The 23,318-nt window shown below is 56.8% G+C and overlaps 1 protein-coding gene across 5 annotated transcripts in view; it reads right to left on the minus strand.

Annotated features, from left to right (window-relative positions):
• Positions 1 to 5,120: 5,120 nt before the first annotated feature.
• The window catches only part of ZC3H7B (zinc finger CCCH-type containing 7B), a 55,954-nt gene continuing 37,756 nt past the window's right edge, over positions 5,121 to 23,318 (minus strand). For 2 of the 5 annotated variants that reach the window (XM_055566399.1, XM_055566406.1), the window contains exons 13-23: positions 22,347 to 22,508; positions 20,120 to 20,325; positions 19,027 to 19,127; positions 17,801 to 17,982; positions 12,912 to 12,997; positions 7,905 to 8,041; positions 7,694 to 7,799; positions 7,454 to 7,562; positions 7,107 to 7,240; positions 6,816 to 6,979; positions 5,121 to 6,474 (exon numbers count right to left, since the gene is read on the minus strand). In XM_055566399.1, the coding sequence (XP_055422374.1) occupies positions 6,228 to 6,474; positions 6,816 to 6,979; positions 7,107 to 7,240; positions 7,454 to 7,562; positions 7,694 to 7,799; positions 7,905 to 8,041; positions 12,912 to 12,997; positions 17,801 to 17,982; positions 19,027 to 19,127; positions 20,120 to 20,325; positions 22,347 to 22,508 (1,634 nt within the window). In that variant the 3' untranslated portion in view covers positions 5,121 to 6,227. The remainder of the gene's footprint in view (positions 6,475 to 6,815; positions 6,980 to 7,106; positions 7,241 to 7,453; positions 7,563 to 7,693; positions 7,800 to 7,904; positions 8,042 to 12,911; positions 12,998 to 17,800; positions 17,983 to 19,026; positions 19,128 to 20,119; positions 20,326 to 22,346; positions 22,509 to 23,318) is intronic. The other 3 variants (XM_055566409.1, XM_055566402.1, XM_055566411.1) reach the window with 2 other exon arrangements.

A 23,318-nucleotide genomic window follows, 5' to 3' on the forward strand; every position in this document is an offset into this window, starting at 1 on the left:
GACTCTTTGCAACCCCATGAATCGCAGCACGCCAGGCCTCCCTGTCCATCACCAACTCCCGGAGTTCACTCAGACTCATGTCCATCGAGTCAGTGATGCCATCCAGCCGTCTCATCCTCTGTCGTCCCCTTCTCCTCCTGCCCCCAATCCCTCCCAGCATCAGAATCTTTTCCAATGAGTCAACTCTTCACACGAGGTGGCCAAAGTACTGGAGTTTCAGCTTCAACATCATTCCTTCCAAAGAAATCCCAGGGCTGATCTCCTTCAGAATGGACTGGTTGGATCTCCTTGCAGTCCAAGGGACTCTCAAGAGTCTTCTCCAACACCACAGTTCAAAAGCATCAATTCTATGGGGAGGGAGGAGGGAGGAGGGTTCAGGATGGGGAACACATGTAAACCTGTGGCGGATTCATTTTGATATTTGGCAAATCTAATACAGTTATGTAAAGTTTAAAAATAAAATAAAATTTTAAAAAAATAAAAAAAAATAAAATAAAAGCATCAATTCTTCGGCATTCAGCCTTCTTCACAGTCCAACTCTCACATCCATACATGATCACAGGAAAAACCATATCCTTGACTAGACGGACCTTTGTTGGCAAAGTAATGTCTCTGATTTTGAATAAGCTATCTAGGTTGGTCATAACTTTCCTTCCAAGGAGTAAGCGTCTTTTAATTTCATGGCTGCAGTCACCATCTGCAGTGATTTTGGAGCCCCCAAAAATCAAGTCTGACACTGTTTCCACTGTTTCTCCATCTATTTCCCATGAAGTGATCCACCCTAATAGCCCTCCCCAAACTATTTGTTCTTTCCCCAAATTAAAAATTAATTTCCATTATTGAATACAAAAAACAGTATGTGGCTCAAAGCTCAAAGCTTTTGATAAAGGTGCACTTCAGGAATCTCATTTCCCTCCCTGTTCCCCTTCCTCATAACAGATTCAGTTTATTTATCCTCCCAGTTCCCTTTGCCTCTGTGACCCTGGAGGGGTGGGGGCGGAGAGTATGGAGGACCTGGTGTGCAGGTTGCCTCAGTTTGACCTGTGACTCGCAGGCTGGGGCTGGGGCTAAGTCGGCGCATTAACCATCTCTTGGCCCACGAACACTTTCATGTGCCAGACTGGCTTTACCCCAGTGGTGAGTGGGCAGGTGCCCACAGAGTGTGATTTGGGAGGCAGCAGGAAGTTGTCTCAAATGTGCCTGCCTGCCGTGTGATATTTCATTCTCGGAAGTTCGCTCCTGTCAGACCCCTTCCAATGCACGAATGTACGAAGCCTCTAAGGCTGTGAATGATTGCTCACTGCATACCTGGCACCAGCCTAGACCTTGTAAGGAATTCAAAGCTAAATAACAGACCGGGCCAGGCAAGGCCCTGCCATTAGGGAATTTTCATGCCATGGAAAGTCAGTCTATGTGGCACCCCCACTCACAGTCAGTGTGTCCAGCTGGCAGCATCACCCATGGCTCACACAGGGGCCACATCAGCAGGACGCTGGGTCAGGCGGCTGGGGTGGGGGGGCAGAGGCAGGGGAGGGGCGGCACACGGAAACCTGGACTCGTCCAGAGGGCCCACATGACAGCCGTGCTGGGATCGTCCGCACGCACTGGGTCTCCTGGCTCAGAGGTCTGGTGGCTGTGCCAGTGGGGGCTGTATGTGCATGCAGTTTGGGCAGAGTCCCCTAGATGCCCAGGCAGCCTCTCACAAGCAGCTTCCCCGAAGGCAGGAAGGAGGAGCTGGGGAACCATGGTGATGGCGGTACGCACGGCGGCCCCTAATCACAGGACTAAAGGCCAGAAATGGGCCTATGTTCAATATCTGGGTTACTTAGCTCAAGCCAGCTCGGGCACCTTGATGGATGAAGCCACTGACCATAAATATCTAGGTTACATTGGGCATTTCTAGGTTACATGTCACACATGGAGATGCACATGTGAAATGCAACCAAGAAAAGGGAAGATGCAGAGTAATAAGTACACATTGATTACGATGATACAATCTTTTTAAGGCTCAAATCCAGGATCACCTCCCCCCAGGAAGCCCTCCCCAGCTCCCTAGCGTGGATGTGGTACCTTCCGTGGCACCTGGTGTCTCCCACCACTGTCTGTCACATCATCCTACACTCTTCCTTAGAGGCCCATCTCCACCCCACAGACTGGATTCCCGGAAGGCCACGTTTTGTCTATCATCTTGCATCTGTAAGATCTGAGATGGGACGAGTGTTCAGCTAATGCCTACCAACCTGAGCTAAGAGAAAACTGGATGAGAATTTAGGGGAATTTTTGAGAATTTAGTCCACTCGGTTCACTGAAGTATTGCTTATCTTATTCTTTGACTTTCTAAGTTTAAAGGAGGTTCTGATGCATGTTAACGATCTCTTTGGCCTGAGGACGGGTCTGCATTTTCTCCTGAGAGCTGGACCTTGACATACCCTGCTGGTTTTTCACAGTGCAGCCAGGGGTGCTGGGAACCCCAGAACACCAGTGCTGAAGGGACCCTGCTGATCACCCAGTTGCCACTGATCCTCCATCTTTTTTGTCTCTTTTCTGAGGGTCCTTGGAACCCTTCATGGAACCTCTGTGAGCTGAGATGTGGACTCCAAATGTTCAGGTTGCTATAGAGACAGACTTGCTATATCCACAGTGCCTGGCATGCAGAAGGTGCTCCATCAAGTCAGCTGCTCCTGTTATTCATCTGGTCATTTATCAAGCATCTGAGCCCCTACTGAGTACCCAGCCCAGATGATTCCCTGTCCTCAGAGGATTCACAGACCTTCAACCTCTGTCCCTGGAGCCACTGCACCATGTAGTTTGAAATTGTCTGGCAAGAGCTTACTCTCAATGATATTTGCTCCCGTCAGGACCCCTTCCGTCACCTGTAGCCACACATAATCCAGGAGATTTGCAAAAGGGCCTCCGGCAGATACAAGGATCCCCAACTGAGAATCCTTGATCCAGTTTGCTGTCTCTTAAAGATGAGGAAGCTGGTCCCATGTGACTCAGACCTCCCTCAGGCACCAAGGAGTCCAGGCTGCACAAAGGCTCACGTTCCAAAGCACGTCAGAGCCCCTTACCTTTCTTGAATAAGCCACCCCCAGAAAGGGCACAGAGATAGTACAGGGTAAAAGCAGGAAAGTGTGGGTACTGCTGAGTCCCCACACAGAGGCCATGAGCAGACAGGCTGCAGAAGAGCCAGCAAAGGGTGGCCCATGGGGCCACTTAAACCGAGAGTAGTTTGTCCCCGCCAGCGAGGCTCTGTGTGAGCCAGGGTCAGCGGGCTGCCTTGTTTGCGCAAGGACACAGACCTTCTGCCCCTCACCCCTCGGAATTTCTGCCTTGGGGCATGCCAGCCAGCCGGCCAGCTCGTCCCACAAGGGCCCCCTGGCACAAGTGCTAGGAAGGGAGGAACAGGAGTGACACCTCGGGGACAGAGGTCAAAGTGCACGTGTTTATTTTCTAGAACAAAGGCTAAAAGAAGCAAGTTTCTTTCATTTTATTTTAAGAAGGACAAAAATTGTTATTAAAACATCTACATTATTATCAAGATACTAGACCTTATGAATATTTAATATTAAAGTGTGGTATTCTTAAATTTTTAATACACAGACATTTTTAAAGGACCATTAAGTTGATTACTGCCCACCTGAGAAACGCAGCCTCCCTCCCAGCCCCATCCCTAAGGGACCCTCACATCAGGGGTGCCTGTCCCCGCTTTGCCGTATCTGCCGTGATGTCTAGTCCCTGCCTGCTGGCGGGGGGGGACACAGGCCCGCTCCAACTCTCTGAGCCTCTCGGTCGGGTTCACAACTGAAATAAACACACTCATCATTCAGAGTACACGCCTGTCTCCCACCCCCACCTCCTGCTCCCTGCCTGCCTGTGGCTCTCTTCCAACCCCACGGGGGAATCCAGCTCCGGCCAGGCCAGGGTGCCCCCAACATCCCAGGGGCCTCTGCATGGATAACAGGCTGGAGAAGAAGAAAAATCTGGATTCTAACCCTATTCCTTCAGGTGGGAGACAGACACCAAGCCCTTTTCTTTCCCTGAGCACACGTGCTCCCTCCCTACTCAGCAGGGGTGGTCTGGAAGCTCTGAGGCAGAGCTGAGCCCAGGCAGGGACCACTTCTGCCCCTGCTGCCCAAAGTACCTGCCCTCCCCACCCCACTTCAGTCCCTCAATCCTTGCAAAAGGCTTGCTGACCCCGAAAAGTCCTCCTCGTTATGCCAGGATGGCTGCATTTTCTGGCCAAATGCTTTATCTTTAGCCCTCATTCTTTATCATTAGATGTGATTCCTCGGATACCACACACATATATAATATTATATAGAGCGATATATTTAATACCTGTGTATATATGCATCACGGGGGCGACATATATACACACTAGAAACAAGGCTGGTGACGACAGACTGCAACGCACGGATCAGGGGAAACAAGCGTCATCAGCATTCACGGCCACGGCCCCCACCTCGGGTCTCTCCTCCGCCCCCAGCCACGCCACCAGCACCCAGACCCCTCAGTGCTGGCCTGCCGGGGGGAGGGGCGGGGAGAGGAACGATGCATGCCACAATTATCAGGAAGAGGTCGGGCAGCGGCGGCGAGAACGGGGTTCTCTGTGGCCCAGGGTGCCCGTCATCATATCATCGCACACTCGAAATTCTTGTTGGAGGGGAAATAAAGGGTATTCCATTCTCTCTGTCTCACCCCCCACCCCTCACCACTGACTCCAGCCTTGGTCCTCGGCTCCTTCCGGGGGACCCCACCTCTTGTGCCAATGGTGGGGCGTTCTGGAATGTCTAGGGAACCGGGGGAGGCTGGGTCTGCCCACAGTGGGTGGGATGGAGAGGAGGGGGTGCACGCAGACACATCAGACAGGTGGGATGGGAGAGGGCTTGGTTGGGGGGGGCGGGTGGGAGTTGGGGGTCAGCTGGGGTCCCAGGCAGCTGGTAGGGCCAGGATCAGGGAGGGGCTGGGATGGATGGTCCTAACTGTATGTCTGGGTTGAGGGGAGAAGGTGGAAGGACTCTGCTGAGTCCCTAAGAAAGAGGGGCTGTGTCTGATCCTGGAGCAGCCCATGGTGCCCACGGTCAAGTCTCCCTTCTCCCCACGTCCCATGACTGCCCACCCTCCCAGTCCCCTCCCCCCCAGGACCTTGTGCAGAACCTGAGCCCACAAGCGCCCTGCCAGGTAACCTCCTCTCTGGAGCAGGCCATAGGGAAGTGACCTTCACTGCTACACTCCTTCCGACCATCCTCAGAGGGAACTGTCCCTCTACAGGGTGTGGACATGACCCACCCCTGGGTGGGGCTGCCTGGGATCCCAGCTGCTGATTCAGAGACTGTCACATCCCTGCCGAGAGCCTGGAGGCTCCAGCTGGTAACTGGCCCTGAGTCTTGTGACCACATGTGCATCCCAGCTGAGCCATGCCGTGTGCTGGGGATGCTGGGCAGATCACTCCCCTCTCCTAGGCCTCAGTTTTTCTATCTGCAAAATGGTGGTTGGGGGTGTGTTATCTCTGAAGGCTCCGATGATCTACAATCTACATTCAGTGGCCCACAAAGAAGAAGGGCTGGGCAGATGGCCTCAGCAGAGAGCCAGGCTCCCCAGTCAGGCTGCAGAGACCATGAAGTCCAGCAGCTCCCATTCTTCCAACCAGAGGGGAAACTGAGGCCCCAGAGGGTTAAGTGACCTGTGCAGTGTCTCCAGTCCTGTCCTGGGGCTGTGTTTTAAAGCTAGTTGGGGGCCTCCTGCCCTTGTTGTGTCCTGATCTGCCCCCAGGGGCGGGGAGGGTGGGGTGGGAGTGGGGCAGGGAGAAGGACCCTCCTGCTGCAGATTCAAGTGGGGGACCCCAGGCTCCCCAGCCCTGAGCATTGGGCCCCCTTGAGGAGCAGACAGAAGTTAAAGCTATAGGCTGAAGCTGGAGGGGTCAGCCAGACCCCTCCCTCCACAACCAGGAGAGCTGGGGTCGGGGAGGGGAGGCACTGCCCAGGGCTTCGGTAGGATAAGAACCCTGGGACCAAGGGGTAAGGGGGAAGGCTGCAGTTCGTGCACCTGGGTATGCACGGGGGCGGTGGTGGGGGTGGGGGCAGAGAGGATGGATGGGGCCCCGGGGTGGGGGGCTGCCCAATGCCCCCTGCCCCCAGCCCTGGCTGGCCCCAGTCCTCCTAACAGCACTCTGTTTCCACCCCTGACCCCTGATCCTAGGACTTCACTTGTGGCCGAGAGCTGGCCTAGTCCCCGGTGCCGGCGGCAGTGGCAGGGGCCTCCGGGGCGGCACCAGGGGCGTTCCCATCCTCCTGTAGCAGGAAGTTGTATTTGCCGAAGTCGTCGTCCCGCGGGCACAGGAGCATGTCCTTGCGGGCCTTGGCCAGCTTCTGCTTCAGAACCTCACGCCGGTCCAGCCACTCGTTGAGCTCCTCCTGCCCGTGAGCGCAGCGGCACTTGTCGCCGTCCGGGCAGGTCTTGCCCTTCTGGAGCCTGCGGGCAGCAGGAGGCTCACTGCCCAAGCCCTGCGCCCTGGCCTCCACAGGCTGCCCGGCCTGGGGCTGGAAGTCCCCATTCCCCCCAACGACAAGGCTCTCCCCAGCAGCGTCAGCCCCAGGACAGCAGGCCTGGCCCAGCCTTCCCTGAGGATCTCACACATGGAGGAGCAGTCCCCGCCTCCAATGCCCCCATGGTCCTCATGCCAGGAGTGACTGTTTCTGGACACGCCACCCCCGTCTGCCACCTCCCGGCCAAACAGAACCAGAGCCAGCCGCCCCACAGCCCTCCAGGCCCTGCCACTCCGGCCCCCCGGCCCGGCCCTCCCCGGGGGGCACCTGTCACAGAGCCGGAACTCGCCCATGGGGAAGCGGTAGGCCCAGCCGCTGGCGTCGCTGTCGGACGTGAACACCTTCTCCTTATGTTTCTCTGACTGGATGTGCTGCTGCCACTGCTTCTTGCTGTTGCTATTCTTGCCACAGAGCCAGCAGTGGTACCCCATCTGGGGACACGGCCACCGTGGGTGCCCACTCCCCGCCCCTCTGCCCAGACCACTTCCCCCAGGAGACTAAGGCCCTCCCCTCGGCCCTGCCAGGTCAAGCTGGGACCAGCCTGCGGGTGGGCGTTACCATGATGTCGGCGTAGTCCGTGGGCATCTGGATCTGCTTCTCTCCTTCCCGTGAACCGACAGGCGTCCCTTCCCCTGGCTTCCCAGGGTTGTGTTTCTTCAGCCACATGTCATAGGTCTGCTGCATGTCCAGGACTGGTGGGCAAGAGGGGACGGAGGGCCTGGTGAGCATGGATCCTGCTTCCACTCTGTCCCACGACCCCTGCAGGACCCCAGCTGCGGGGCTGCCTGGTCCACTGGAGACCCAGAGAGGGCATGGCCCTGGCAGCAAAGTGAGGTTCAGCGGGTGCCCTGGGGCCTGCCAAGTGGGGCTGTCGGGGTCAGTTCTGCCCCACCCTGCCCACTCACTCTTGTTCTCCTTCATGAACGTCCACATGTCCCTCTCCTCTGGGCTGTGTGCGAAGGAGCAGTTCCCCACGTACTGGCACTTGCGGCCGTTCTGTGCGTGGATGCAGAGCTGCAGTGGGGGCGTAGGGAAAGTCTGCTGAGTCCTGCTGGACAGTGTAATGGCCCCAGCCAGCGGGCAAGCCCTCCTGGGCCCCATATCTGAAGCCCTGATGCCACCCTGCACCCCGCCCTGGCACTCACATCGTATTGCTGTGGGAAGTTGCGAATGGACGGCAGCGGCCGCACCGATACCCACTTCCTCTTGGCCTTGGACATCACCAGGAGGACCCGCCGCTCCTTGGTCCAGCTGCAGGACACAGCGGGCTGTGTGACCTCCTCAGAGAGCCCGGCTTTCTCACCCGTGGCGCTTGCCCCGTCCACCGCCCGTGCCCCTGCCTGGCGCCTGGCTCACCAGTGCCGCGCCTTGGCACTGCAGTACTTGAGGTCCTTGTCGGGCTCCACCACCTGCCCATTCCTCCAGCACTGGCCACACACAAACTTCATCTGCAGGTCAAAGGTGCTGGGCCCGTGAGTCCGTGGGGCACCCTGCTGGTGAGAGGGGCTGGTGAAGCCACAGGACCAGGCTGAGGCCCCGGGGTCTGACACACAAGCTGCCTGGAGCCTCGGAGTCAGCAGTTCCATTCCCACTTACTGGTGGGAAGTGAAAGAGCAGAAACATTAAAAAAATTAAGATAATGGCATCCAGTCCCATCACTTCATGGCAAATAGATGGGGAAACAATGGAAACAGTGACATTTATTTTTTGGGGCTCCAAAATCACTGCAGATGGTGACTGCAACCATGAGATTAAAAGACCCTTGCTCCTTGGAAGAAAAGCTGTGACCAACCTAGACAGCATATTAAAAAGCAGAGACATTACTCTGCTGACAAAGGTCCATCTATTCAAAGCTATGGTTTTTCCAGTAGTCATGTACGGTGTGAGAGTTGGACTGTAAGGAAAGCTGAGTGCCGAAGAATTGATGCTTTTGAACTGTGGTGTTGGAGAAGACTCTTGAGAGTCCCTTGGACTGCAAGGAGATCAAACCAATCAATCCTAAAGGAAATCAGTCCTGAATATTCGTTGGAAGGACTGATGCCGAACTGAAGCTCCAATACTTTGGTCACCTGATGTGAAGAGCTGACTCATTGGAAAAGACCCTGATGCTGGGAAAGATTGAGGGCAGGAGGAAAAGGGGACGACGGAGGATGAGATGGCTGGATGGCATCACTGACACGATGGACGTGAGTTTGAGCAAACTCCGGGAGTTGGTGATGGACCAGGAGGCCTGGAGTGCTGCAGTCCATGGGGTCGCCAAGAGTCAAACATGACTGAGCTACTGGACTGAACTGACCCCCTAACTCCAGGCCCCACGGCCTCTCAGCATGGGGGCCAGGCCTGGGACAGGGCTCTGGTCTCCTGAAGGAGTACTTGTCACCTTATCTGGCTAGTCCCCACGGGCCTGCTCTGTGGAGCTGCTGGAGTGTCCCTGGGCATGGCTTGTGACCTCGCAGCTCCCTGCTTTTGCACATGCCTGGAATGCCCCTCTCTATCAGGCTTGTTCTGGAAACTTCTGAAATTCAGCTTAAGCACCACCTTCAGGAAGCCTTCCCTGAAGTTCTCCTAGGTAGCAGCTGGCCATCCTGTGGGCTGCCATAGTACCTAAACCACCTCACGCTGACTGCCTCATCTAGTTATGAGGGCCAGGCCTGGTGGCGAGCAGGTCCTAGAGGGTGGGGCTGGAGGAGCCTGCCAGCCTATCTGTGGGACAGACTTCTGAGCAGCCCTGGACTCTCTCTTTTTTTTTTTAATATTTATTTTTATTTGTTTGTGTCAGGTCTCAGTTGCGGCATGCAGGATCATCAATCTTCGTTATGGCCTGCAAGATCTTTTAGTTACAGCGTATGGGATCAAGTTCCCTAAGCAGGGATTGAACCCGGGACCCCCTGAATTGGGAGCATGGAGTCTTAGCCACTGGCGCACTAGGGAAGTCCCAGCCTCTCTGAAGCCCTACCATGTTCCTTCCCATTCTCTGTCTCAGCCTTTCCTTTGCAGGCAGAGGGCCTGCTCTTCTGCACTCCTGCCTGGGGCAGGGTCGGGGGCTGGGCGAGAGATGGAAGGAGTGCCCATCAGCCTTGTCTCCTACCACTTGCAACCCCTCGCCCAACTGTGCTGGCCACCCTGCTGGCCCTCCTGTCAGCAAGACCTTCCCAAGCTCCCTGGGGCCTCAGATGTGGGGTCACCCCTCCAGGCAGCCCTCTCCTCTTCCTCTCCTGCCATGGGAGGATCCTCTGTCCCTGGCACTGCCTAGACCAGGGCCTCCCCTGAGCAGGAGGGGGCTCTCACTTTGTTGGATTTTTGTTTGTTTGTTTTGGCCGTGCCACCCAGCATTTGGGAGCCTAGTTCTCTGACCAGGGATTGAACCCGTGTCTCCTATGTCAGAAGCACAGAGTCTTAAGTGCTAGGTTGCCAGGAAAGTCCCTCCTGTGTGTTGAATGACCCTCTTGCTGGGATTCATGCAGCCTGGCTCAGCCCCAGGTTAACACACATCCCAACAGCAAGGTAAAATCCCGCCTTTGTAACCTGGCTAAAGCTACCTGGCAGGCCCCTATCCGCACCCTCTAGGCCCTGCTCTCTATTGGGCCTGGCCCTCACAACTAGACGAATCAGTCAACACGAGGTGGTTCAGATCCCACGGCCTGGCTAAAGCTGGCAGGAAGTTTACGTGTCACCAGTGATTTCGAGATGTCCCATTGATTCCTCACAGAAGTGTGAGAGGGCCCATTTCACAGGTGAGGTAAGTAGAGTCCAGGGAGTCCCAAGGCTTAGCCACTGCTCTAAGGAACAGCCACGCTGGCCCACAGAGTTTCCTTTTCAGAACTGCAGACTCAGCATCTTCTTGCAGCAGACCTGGGGGTAGGGGTCATTCCCACTGAACTGAGTGGAAGCAGAGGCTCAGAGCGGTCACTAACCCTGCCGCGGGTAAGTGGCCTGAGGACAGAGATCTGGTGTGAGGCAGGTGCTCCCGCTCCCCTGTACGGTGGCACAGCTGCACCGGGAGCACCAGGCCCGAGCAGCTTCTACCCTGGCATCCTGTCCTTGACCTCAAGCTGCCATTGGCCCCACCCTCTGATGGCAAGCGAGACACCTCATGCCCGGGCCACAGCCAGGCCTGGCACAGAAGGCCTGTTCCTGAGCCAGGCCCAAGAGTGGCATCTCAGGGGGGCAGGATGCAGGGGGGGTCAGAAGAATGGCGGTGGTTCAGACTTGGTGTTCTCTCTCTAGCAGACGACGTTGCAGGTCCAGCCTGAGTCCTGCATTGCTTCCCAGCTGGGCTCCTGGCCAGCAGCAAAAATAAACTGCATGGCGGGTGGGGAAGAGGACTGAGTAGGAGAGGGGCGGAGGACAAGAACCACTAGGAAGAGAAGAAAGAAAAAGGACCAGGAAGGAGCAGGTAGGCCAGGAAACTGAAGGCCGAGGTCAGCCAGACTGGCCCAGGCATACCCCACTGGCCAGCCTGCCTGCTCCCTGGCTCCCAGCCATACCCAGGCCGGCCTTAAGAGGGGCCTGAGGCCCAGGGTCCTCCCTAGGTGACCAGTGGGTGGGCCGGGCATGGTGGGAGTCATCCCCCACGTGACTGTCTCCTGGGCCCTAAGACCACCCCTCTCTCCCCTCTATCAGATAGAGTTATAATGACCCCTGCCTCTTGGGGAGAGTGTGAGCTTCAGGGGTGATGGGGTCCCTGCGTGGAGCAGGGACATGGTCAGCTCCTGTGAGCCTCACACTGGCCCTGGAGATGGCAGGCAAGATTCTGATCCGCGGTTTATGAATGAGGTGCCCTCAGGCTGACGGGGATGGAGCGGCTGGGTCGGGAGCAGAGTGGACTCTAGACGAGCCGTCAGAGAACCCAAGACCACCTCTGCTGCTCTCCCAGGCAAGTCTCTAGCGTGTCCTGAGCCTCAGTCTCCCCTCCCGAAAACACCACCACGCGCCAGCTCACGGCAGGGGACCCGGGTGAGGATCCAGAGGGATAGGAAGTGATATGAGCAGTGGGGGCAAAGGCTGAGGGACACCAGGACGTTTACAGAGTCTCAGAGGCCCTCCAGGAAGACAGTCATTCATTACAAAGGAGGAGAGATCAACTTCACAACAGAGAAAGCTTTCCAGTAGAGGCACCTTTAATCAAGTTACCGGGGAAGGGACAAATGGAGGTGACATGTCTCCAATCAGACAATCCCAAATAGACAGGCCTTTTACAAAGCATCTGGTTCTTCAAAAATGTCAATGTCAGGACTTCCTTGGTGGTCCAGTGGCTAAAGACCCTGTGCTCCCAATGCAGGGGCCCTGGACCCCTGGTCAGGGAACTAGAGCCTAAAGCTGTAACTAAAGATCCTAAAGCTATAACTAAAGCCGTAACTAAAGATCCTAAAGCTATAACTAAAGCCATAACTAAAGACCCAGGTGCCACAACTAAGTCCCAGCATAGCCAAATAGATAAAGAATAAATATTAAAAAAAAGTCAATGTCATGAAACACAAAGACTGAGTAACTGCTGTAGATTAAAGGCGATCAAAGACACACACACACACACACACACAAGACAATAAAGGAATACAATGTGTTGCTGGGATCTGGGGAGGAGTCACAAAAATTTGAATAATAGTACATCACTGGAGGAGGAAACAGCAAGCCACTCCAGTATTCTTGCCTGGAGCATCCCACGGACAGAGGAGCCTGGCGGGCTACGGTCCATGGGGTCACAATGAGTCGGACATGACTGAGCAACTAAACACGTGTGTACAGTACAGCACAATCCGGATAATCACCCCAGCGTGAATTTGGTGATGTTGGTAACTGTACTGTGGTTATTATGGAAGAGAGTGTCCTTATTTTTACACTGAAGTATTTTGGGGTAACGGGGCATCATGTCTCCATCTTACTCTCTAATGGTTCAGAAAAGTGTGTGTTTCTATAAATAAATGTATATGTGTGTATGCACACACACACACACACAGCACAAAGTGAGTGTGGACAGTTGTAAAATGTTAACATCAGGGGACTCTAGAAAAAGCTATACACAAATTCTTTGTGTTCTTCTTAAAATTTTCTGTTAAATAAATGACGACTAGGTAAAGAGATGGGGGCTTCCCTGGTGGCTCAGATGGTAAAGAATCTGCCTGCAATGCAGGAGACCTGGGTTTGATCCCTTGGTCAGGAAGATCCCCTGGAGAAGAGAATGGCAACCCACTCCAGTATTCTTGCCTGGAGAATCCCATGGACAGAGGAGCCTGGGGGGCTACAGTCCATGAGATTACAAAGAGCTGGACTCTCCATTACATAAAGATAAACCAAAGGGATGGGGAACGGGGGATGCCCCTTGTGGGGGCTGACCCCACCCCCTATGCCAGCCCAGGGTCTTACCAAGCTGCTGCTGGCTTTCCCTGTGTGAGCCTCCATCTGCTGCCAGTATTTCTTGGATTCCTGGACGATGTCTTCGTGGGTCATGCCTGGAAAGAGAGAGGGGGGAAAGACATGGCATCCCTGGAGCTCAGTGAGGAGAAAGGCGGGGGGTCCAAGAGGTGTTGATGCCACCCCAGGCCCAGGGAGGAGCCCCACTTCCCAGTTAGGCCAGGGAAAGACGAGGGGAGCAGGGATACCCTGCATGCTCTCTAGGCCCGTTGGTTCATCTGCTGCTGGAGACAGAGGCCTGATTCCAGGTCTTATTCCAGGTCCCACAGAGAATAAGATGCAGGAGCAAGATGTGGGCTCTGCAGGATGACAGGGGCCTCCCTGTACCCACGCCAGTGTCTCTGTCCCTCCCCTGTCCCCTGCCTCCCTCAGTGGGGACCTCAAGTCTGACCCCTGCTCGGTGGCCTCTAGCCCACAGGTTCTTAGGGTTTCATGTCTGGCCCAGCCCGGCTGCCCCGCTTACCAAGGGGCCAGGACTTCACTGCCATTTGGTAAAGGACAGATACCCAAGCCTGGTGGCCCAGACCCTCCCAATCTGACTGTGGACACTGAGCGCACCTCCAAGGGGCAGCTCACAGCCTCTTCCACGAGGCCTGCCCTCCTCCCAACCCAGCTCTGGTCTTCTAGATCCTTCTGCAGACCCACTTCATTTGCAGTCTGGCCCTGTGGATATCGCTCCCCCACGGCAGCTCCCCAGTAGGGCCTTACTCGGCCAGGCATCTGCTTGGCACCCACCTTCTTGCTGATGGATGCATCTCCAGCCCAGAGCTCTCCTGGGACCTTCCAGACCCCCATCTGGCTTGCCTGCTTGACCTTTCCACCTGAAGTCCAACAGGCAGCTCAGACCGCCCCACATCCCACACAAGCCTAGACGTGATCCCCTGACCTGCTCCTCCCTGTCTCAGCCCACAGAGTCCCCACTGGAGTCAACCTGATGCCCTTTCTCTGTCTCTTACATCATGTCTGGTTCATCAGCTCCCGCTGGCTCCACCATCAAAATACCCAGAATCCAATCACTTCTACAACCTCCACCGCTGCCACCAGGGCCTGAGCCACACCCCCGGACCCCCCTCCATCTGCCCTTGGCCCCTCTGTTCTCCACCCAGTAGCTAGAGCGAATTCTTAAAAACACTGATCAGGTCATACAACTCTACCCGCTCAACCCCCGACCCCCGAACCCTGCACATTGTATTTAGAACAATCTCAGCTGGCGCTAGTGGTAAAGAACCTGCCTGCCAATGCAGGAGACATAAGAGACTGGTGTTTAATCCCTGTCGGGGAAGATCCTCAGGAGAAAGGCATGAACACCCACTCCAATATCCATGCCTGGGAGAATCCCACGGACAGAGGAGCCTGGCGGGCTACAGTCCATAGGGTCACAGTCAGACGTGACTGAAGCGACTTAGCATGCACACATGCATGCAACTATTTCTATTTCTGTTATGATCTCGAGACTTTTTCACCTCTTAGGCCTCATCTCTGATACTGCCCCTCCCCCCAGCACGGAGCTGCTCTGCCCTCACAGACGTCCTTCCTTCTGTATCAAGCTTGCTCCTTGGCTGCCAGCCTTGCTGATCCCTCTGCCTGGAATGCTCTCTCTGCCCTTCCTTGCTCAAATGCCACCTACTCCGAGAAGCCCTCCCAGACTTCCTAATCCCAAATGCCCCATCCCGAGTCCCTCTCCGTCTTCCTGCTCTGCTTTCCTTTCCTCATGTTACTGATGTACGTCTGAAATTCTATCACCCTACTCCACCAACTCTCAGAAGACAAGGCTTGTTAGATGCACCGTTATTTTATGCTGCACACACAGAACAAAAATGCTGTTAAGTGAACGATGACAGGCAGCAGGGGACAGTGTGCCTCCTGGAGCAGAAGGATGGAGGGTCCCTTACCTCCCCGTCCGACTGTCTGCCTTGCTCTCATGTACATCCCAGGGCCCTGAGGCCAGGGGCCTCCACATGCTCACTCAGGACCCTGATGGAGTAGGTGCTCAAGGAATCCCGTCAGGTGAGCCAGCGAGCAAGTGAATGGCTTTTAACCTCCTCATTGCTGAGGCGGAGCTGACATCACTGCCTCACAGAGGAGCAGTGGGGCTCAGTGAGGGGCTGCTGGAGACCAGACCACCCAGATGGCCCATGGAGCTCTGCCTCCTGGCTCCTCTGCACTGGCTCCCCTAGCAGTGCCCACACAGGGATAAACCCAGGGTCTTCTGGGCCTGGAAGCCCCCTAATGCAGAGCCTTTGAGTCCTAGGATGTCCAGGAAGTACTGGTTTCTCTGCAGCCCCCATCACAACATCACTGCCCTCCTCTGAACCCTGCAGTCCTCTCACCCTCACCTGAGCCCCCACCCGAATCCTCACCTGAGCCCCCACCTCAATCCTCATCTGAGTCCCCACCTGAGACCTCACCTGAGTCCTCACCTGAGCCCCCACCTGAGTCCTCACCTGAACCCTCACCTGAGTCTTCACCTGAGCCCCCACCTGAGTCCTTGCCTGAGCCCCCACCTGAGCCCCCACCTCAATCCTCATCTGAGCCCCACCTGAGACCCCACCTGAGTCCTCACCTGAATCCTCACCTGAATCATCACCTGAGTCATCACCTGAGCCTCCACCTCAATCCTCACCTGAGCCCCCACCTGAGCCTCCACCTGAGTCCTCACCTGAGCCCCCACCTGAGCCCTCACCTGAATCCTCACCTGAGTCCTCACCTGAGCCCCCACATGAGCCCTCACCTGAGCCCCCACCTGAGCCCCCACCTGAGCCCCCACCAGAATCCTCACCTGAGCCCCCACCTGAGTCCTCACCTGAATCCTCACCTGAGTCCTCACCTGAGTCCCCACCTGAGTCCTCACCTGAGCCCACACCTGAGCCCCCACCTCAATCCTCATCAGAGCCCCACCTGAGCCCTCACCTGAATCCTCACCTGAGTCCTCACCTGAGTCCTCACCTGAACCCTCACCTGAGCCCCCACCTGAGCCCCCACCTGAGTCCTCAACTGAGCCCCCACCTGAGCCCTCACCCGAATCCTCACCTAAGTCCTCACCTGAGCCCCCACCTGAGTCCTCACCTGAGCCCCCACCTGAGCCCCCACCTGAATCATCACCTGAGCCCTCACCTGAATCCTCACCTGAGTCCTCACCTGAGCCCCCACCTGAGTCCTCACCTGAGCCCCCACCTGAGCCCCCACCTGAATCATCACCTGAGCCCTCACCTGAATCCTCACCTGAGTCCTCACCTGAGCCCCCACCTGAGTCCTCACCTGAGTCCCCACCTGAGTCCTCACCTGAGCCCACACCTGAGCCCCCACCTCAATCCTCATCAGAGCCCCACCTGAGCCCTCACCTGAATCCTCACCTGAGTCCCCACCTGAGTCCTCACCTGAGTCCTCACCTGAACCCTCACCTGAGCCCCCACCTGAGTCCTCAACTGAGCCCCCACCTGAGCCCTCACCTGAGTCCTCACCTGAGCCCCCACCTGAGCCCCCACCTCAATCCTCATCAGAGCCCCACCTGAGCCCTCACCTGAATCCTCACCTGAGTCCTCACCTGAGTCCTCACCTGAACCCTCACCTGAGCCCTCACCTGAGCCCCCACCTGAGTCCTCAACTGAGCCCCCACCTGAGCCCTCACCCGAATCCTCACCTAAGTCCTCACCTGAGCCCCCACCTGAGTCCTCAACTGAGCCCCCACCTGAGCCCTCACCCGAATCCTCACCTAAGTCCTCACCTGAGCCCCCACCTGAGTCCTCACCTGAGCCCCCACCTGAATCCTCACCTGAGCCCTCACCTGAATCCTCACCTGAGTCCTCACCTGAGCCCCCACCTGAGTCCTCACCTGAGCCCCCACCTGAGCCCCCACCTGAGTCCCCACCTGAGCCCCCACCTGAGTCCTCACCTGAGCCGCCACCTGAGCCCTCACCTGAATCCTCACCTGAGCCCTCACCTGAGCCCCCACCTGAGTCCTCACCTGAGCCCCCACCTGAATCCTCACCTGAGTCCTCACCTGAGCCCTCACCTGAGTCCCCACCTGAGCCCTCACCTGAGCCCTCACCTGAACCCCCACCTGAGCCCTCACCTGAATCCTCACCTGAGTCCTCACCTGAGGCCCCACCTGAATCCTCACCTGAGTCCTCACCTGAGCCCCCACCTGAGTCCTCACCTGAGCCCCCACCTGAATCCTCACCTGAGCCCTCACCTGAGCCCCCACCTGAGCCCCCACCTGAATCCTCACCTGAGTCCTCACCTGAGCCCCCACCTGAATCCTCACCTGAGCCCCCACCTGAGCCCCCACCTGAATCCTCACCTGAATCCTCACCTGAGTCCTCACCTGAGCCCCTACCTGAATCCTCACCTGAGCCCCCACCTGAGTCCTCACCTGAGCCCCCACCTGAATCCTCACCTGAGCCCCCACCTGAGCCCCCACCTGAGCCTCGATCCTGAGCCCCCACCTGAGTCCCCACCTGAGCCCTCACCTGAGCCCCCACCTGAGTCCTCACCTGAGCCCCCACCTCAATCCTCACCTGAGTCCTCACCTGAGCCCCCACCTGAATCCTCACCTGAGCCCCCACCTGAGTCCTCACCTGAGCCCCCACCTGAGCCCCCACCTGAGCCCTCACCTGAGTCCTCACCTGAGCCCCCACCTGAATCCTCACCTGAGTCCTCACCTGAGCCCCCACCTGAATCCTCACCTGAGCCCCCACCTGAGCCCCCACCTGAATCCTCACCTGAGCCCCCACCTGAGCCCTCACCTGAGCCCCCACCTGAGCCCCCACCTGAGCCCCCACCTGAATCCTCACCTGAGCCCTCATCTGAGCCCCCACCTGAGCCCCCACCTGAGTCCTCACCTGAGTACTGCTGCAGGAGCCAGACCTTGAGCTCGATGAAGCTGTGGGCGAAGTGGCAGCTGTCCTCGCGCAGGCAGCCGTATCGCACCTCGTGGCGGCACACGTCGAACTGGAAGTGCTCCTGGAACTGGCGAACCTTGGAGTACTTGAGGGAGGTGGAGCGGACGATGTGCACCAGGCACCTGGCGGGCGGGGGGTGGGGCATGAGCCAGTCTGCAGACCCCCATCCCTGGCCGAGGCCCCCTCCCTGTATCTGTGCCAGACACTTGATGAGGATCTCCTACCCGGCTGCCTCCCCCTATTCACCACTGGCACAGGAGGGAAGGGGCGGGGGTCCTATGCTCAGGCAGGTCTACTGCAAATCCCAGCAGTGTGCCCTTCTCCCAGCCTCACCCTGGAGATGGCTTAGGAAGGAGCTGCACCAGACCCCCAGAAAGGGCATCTCCCTTGGGTTCCCCAGCTTGATGCCCCAGAGTTGGTCTTGCACCCAGAGGGATGACGCCTGAGCATCTCCTCTGGGCTGGGAATTTTAACTACCTTCCCAGTAACCCTGGGAGATGGGGATTAACATCCACATTATAGAAGAGGAAACCAAGGGTCACAGAGGTCAGAGGATATAAAACAGACCAGTGTCTGAGCTGGGGTTTGGACCCAACTCTGATTCCATCAACTCAGGCTGGGGTACAGCCAAGAGAAATCAGAGGGACCATATGTGGGTGCTGGACCCCACCAGCCTCTCACACTCACTGTCCAATGCCTGTGTCAGGACAGTGGAGGGCGCTGGATGGGAGTCAGGGATGTGGCCCTCACCTGCTGTCTGAGTAAGCAGCTTCTGAGCCTCAGCTTTGTCAACCATGTATCAGAGACACTCACTCCTCCACACAGGAGGACTTTAATGACTGCTGCTGCTGCTGCTAAGTCACTTCAGTCGTGTCCAACTCTGTGTGACCCCATAGACGGCAGCCCACCAGGCTCCCCCGTCCCTGGGATTTGATTATTAAAATATGTAAGAAAATGCTTGGACTATAGTAGATGCTCAGTACATGTGGTTCTGTCCTTTCCAGGTGGATGCTGGATCTGAGTCTCAAATCCTGCCCCTTGCCTTGACACCCTAGGCCCACCCTATGGCCACAACTGCTCCCCAGGCATCTAAGCTGCCCCAGGGGGCTTCTCCACCTGCTCCCTCCCTGATCCAGGCCATGGGTCTGGCTGTGGGCCTCACTCACTTGTTGTTGTAGAAGCTGTGCTTGGCAGCCAGGTTGGAGCAGACAGACGGAGAGTCCTTGGTGCCTTTGCTGATGATTCGGGGTTTACTGTCAAAGCAGATCTGCCCAGGGAGGGGGTGGGCTGGGACCAGCATGGCCATCCCAGAGGGACAGACTGGGTCCCTGCAAGCCCTGCCCTGAGTCAGGGGGATGAGGAAGGGAACCCCAGGGTCTTTGGCCCCCACCTCTCTGATCCCACCACTCCAAATGCCTGGGGCAGGAGTTACTCCTTATCTCTGAGCCTTCATTTCCTCAGCTGTAACCCAGGGGAAAACCACACCTGCTCTGTCCCACGGATCCACTGTGAAACCGAAGAAGGATCTAACAGAACCGCAGGTGCTTTGTGACGTCTATGCACCCACTAGGCTGCAGGCTGTGGTCCCCTGAAGGGAGCGGGAGGCCCACCTGCTCTAAGTCAGAGGGAAGGGCTGGCTGTGTGAAGGATGGGGGCTGGCCGAGCAGCACCAAACCCTGCCGGCAACCCAGACCCAGTGCCCTCACTTCCCAGAGATGGAGCCTGTCCCTGCCCGCATCACGTGATGCCTGGTGGGGAGGCAGGGGCCAGCAGGGTCTCCTGTGACAGCTCTGGGGAGGAAATGAACAGCTTGGTGGGGCTGCTGGCATCACCCTTGAGACTCAGAGGGTCCAAGACGCAGAAACGTGGGGAGGGCACCCCGGGGAGAGGACCTGGCCTGGACACAGGCAGGGAAGTGGGCCGGAAGGTGCCATGGGCATTAAACCAGCACAGCTGAACAAGGAAGTGCGGGGGGCTTAGCATGAGTTCCTAGGGCACTGAGTCTGGCCTATGGTGGCCGGAAGTCAAGAGCCAGGTGTGGTTCCTTTTCTTTGTGGCCTCAGTTTCCACCTCCGCAAAATGAGGGGACTGGATGGGATCTGGGCTCTAGTGCCATAGGGTCCTATGGGCCTAACTTTATGACAGTCCCAGGAACCTACTCATTGGAAGGACAGGCCTCCAAAACCCTCAGGTCCCCGGGCTCATCGCCCACCGTGAAACCCACCCCAGTCTGTGCATGGACTGGGGAGGGGCTGGTACCTCACAGAGGAAAGTGAAGATGCCCTGGTGCTCCTTGAGGAGCTTGGCGATGGTGAGGCTGCCGCGCTTGACGCCCCCCAGCGGGTCGAAGAGCAGGTCGCGGTTAAGGGTGCCCTTCCGCTCCTCCGTCCACACGTCGATCTCCTCCTGATGGTAGGCGAAGGTGCAGTTATCCCCGTACTTACAGTCCTGCTTGTTAATCATGTCTGCAAAGAGGCAACAGGACACACTGTCCGCCAGGCGGACGGCACCGCAGCACCCTCACAGCCACTGCCGCGGCTGGAAGGACAGGCAGCCACCCAGCGGGGCTTGGGAGAGTATGCGGTCATCCCTGCTCCTCCCCTGCACAGACCTGCTGTGTATGGGCCAGGCAAGATGGCAGGCACAAATGGTCTTTGTAGACATATAGAAAGTGAAAGTGTTAATCGCTCAGTTGTGTCCGATTGTTTGCAACCCCATGGACTGTAGCCCACCAGGCTCCTCTATCCATGGAATTCTCCAGGCAAGAATACTGGCATGGGTTGCCATGCCCTTCCTCCAAGGGATCTTCCCACTCCAGGGATCAGGGTCTCTTTCATTGTGGGCAGATTCTTTACCATCTGAGCCATCAGGGAAGCCCAGACATATATAAGCCTCTAAATAAACATGGGAGGTTTTATTATTATTATTATATTATTATTAGTCACAAGGAAAATACCCCTGGTGATGGAAAGCATGGGCCTTGGGGTCTGGCAGACGTGGCCTGGGGATTCCTTGTTATTCCTGAGCCTCGGCTGTCCATGAAACGAGAACACGGTTGTTGTAGGAATTAAGTGAAATAATATATAAAATAAAAAATAATGATAGTAAATAGAATAATAATAAATAAACTCCTGGGGGCCAGGGAGCTGGGAAGGCAGCAGGTTTATAACCTGGAGACCAGCCATTTCCTGGCAGTGGGAACTGCTTTTCTTTCTTCGTCCCCCTCCCTTACACTCTAAGTCGCCCCTGGCCCCTGGCCAGGCACACAGGGATGAGCAGGCCGGTGGCCAAGTGACCCCACAGACAGTGGGCTCTGCATTGTGACCAACTCTGAGTCCATCGGGGAGCCCTGGGGGGGCTCCCAAGATCTGGGCACTGCTTGAAGGAGGAGCAGAGGACGATCAGGTTCCCAGGGCACAATGTGTGCAAGAGTCAGGGTTCAGTGTATGTGGCGACTGCTCAGGGCCGACGGGGGACTTGTAGGCCTCATGGAATCGGGATTTCATCCACACTGGCTGGGCACGACCGGAGGAGACCTTCAGGCTCAGAAACGACAAGTCTTTAAGATCCAGCTGAGGGACTTCCCTGGTGGTCCAGTGGTTAAGAATCCACCTTTCAATGCAGGAGGCACAGGTTCAATCCCTGGTCAGGGAACTTAAGATCCCACATGTGGTGGAGCAACTGAACCCGTGTGCTACAACTTGAAAGAAAAGCCCACATACTGCAAAGGAAGATCTCGCAACCAAGACCCGACACAGCCAAAAGTAAGTAAGTAAATATTAAACAAAATAAATCTAGCTCTTAGAACCAGCCGGGAAGACAACGAGCTGATCCAGAAAGCCTGAGTGGGCTACTGCCACGGGCTGGGTTGGGGGACAAAGGCGGAGTCTGGGGCGGGCTCCCAAAGCCTCAGTTTCCTCACTCAGAGTTGTCGTGAGGATGTGTGGCGGTGGCAACAAAAGGGTGACACTCTAAAGCTCTGAACACTATCAAGACTGTTCAGGTCTTGGACCCAGATGGCACCCAGACGCTTGGTTGGGAAGAGGAAGAAAGCAAATGAGGTACCTGCCGAATATCCACAACATGTCAACCCAACGTGAGCCAGAAGGGAGGATGATGACAACACACGAGTTTTTAAAAGCTAGTGTCTGTCAAGCCCTTACTATGGTCCAGTCTCCAGTGCTTTACATAGATTCTCTCCACATCCTTCCCATAGCCCTTTGGGGCCCAGCAGCAAGGATCAGAACTCTCTGATCCTCCCACCCAGGAGCCACCGAGGCCCCAGCTCGAGTGTAACACCCAGAGGCTCTCATCTGTCTGCAGAGCTGGTCAGGGCCGGGGTTGCTTGTTCTTACGTGGACTCCATCCTCTCCAGACCACCCCTGTCTTGTCTGCCTGTCTGCCTGCAGTGAGGCGCAGAGCCGCAGCCAGCTGTGGGCAGCTGGGCCCTCGGCCGTGCCGCCCGCTCCTGCGGCGGCCCACCCACCTTTGCACAGGTAGTAGGAGCCCACGAAGCTGGTCTTGGTGGGCCGGGGCCGGATCCGCTTCCACGTCTGGTCCTCAGCGCTCCGGAGCCGGCCGAGCAGCATGTCCCTCTTGCACTTGTGCTCGAGGCCCTCGCGGTAGGTGTAGTCGCCTGCCCGGGGGCCTGTGGGGGAAGGGAGGTCTGGGACTGTGGTTCCGGAGGCAGAACTGAAGGGGGATGGGGGACTGGCCACCCCAGTGCTGCCTAGAAGCCCACCTCCTTCCTCCGGGCCTCCCGCCTGTTCCTTGCCTGTGCTCCCTGTGGACAGGGTGTCGGGGCTGGCCGGAGATCCCCTCTGAGGAGCCCCTTCTCAGCATCCACCCCCTTTCCACCACCGCCCTGACTCTCCAGTCAGAGAGCCTGACCATGTCAGTGTCTGCTTGGAACAAATGATGAAGACAGAGCCCGGCAGAGAGCAGGCTCCGTCTCCTCCTTTTCCTGCCCACGGAGGCGGGGCCAGCTTTCCTTAGCCTCCCTCCCCTGCTTCTTTTCTTCTTTCCCCTGGTCCTCCTGAATCTTCTGACCAAGGGACTCCTCTCTCCCAACAATGGAGTGGGGTGAGTCTCCCCAAAAAGACCAGAAGGACCAAGGTCCCTCGTGGGGACCTACGTGACATGGCTGGCCAGCACCTGGTGGGCAAAAGCTCTGCTTCCCTAGCAGGGGACTGCGGATCAGGGAGGGGATGCACTCCGTACAAGGAAAAAAACCTCCTCGTGGGCACAGACACCCAGCTAGACGGCCTTCTGTCCCCTGGCCCTGTAGGGCCATGGGCTTCGCAGGATGACTCTGGCAGGCGTGACATGCATGTGATGGGGAGGGGGTGGATGACAGCAATAGATGATCTCTGAGGTCCTGTCAACTCCAGCCCCTCTGAGATGGAGAATTCCAGGCTGGGAAGATTTGTAACCCTGAGATACCCAGAGAATATTATTC

The sequence above is a fragment of the Bubalus kerabau genome, chromosome 1, assembly GCF_029407905.1.
Source record: "Bubalus kerabau isolate K-KA32 ecotype Philippines breed swamp buffalo chromosome 1, PCC_UOA_SB_1v2, whole genome shotgun sequence".
Classification (NCBI taxonomy): Eukaryota; Metazoa; Chordata; class Mammalia; order Artiodactyla; family Bovidae; genus Bubalus; species Bubalus kerabau.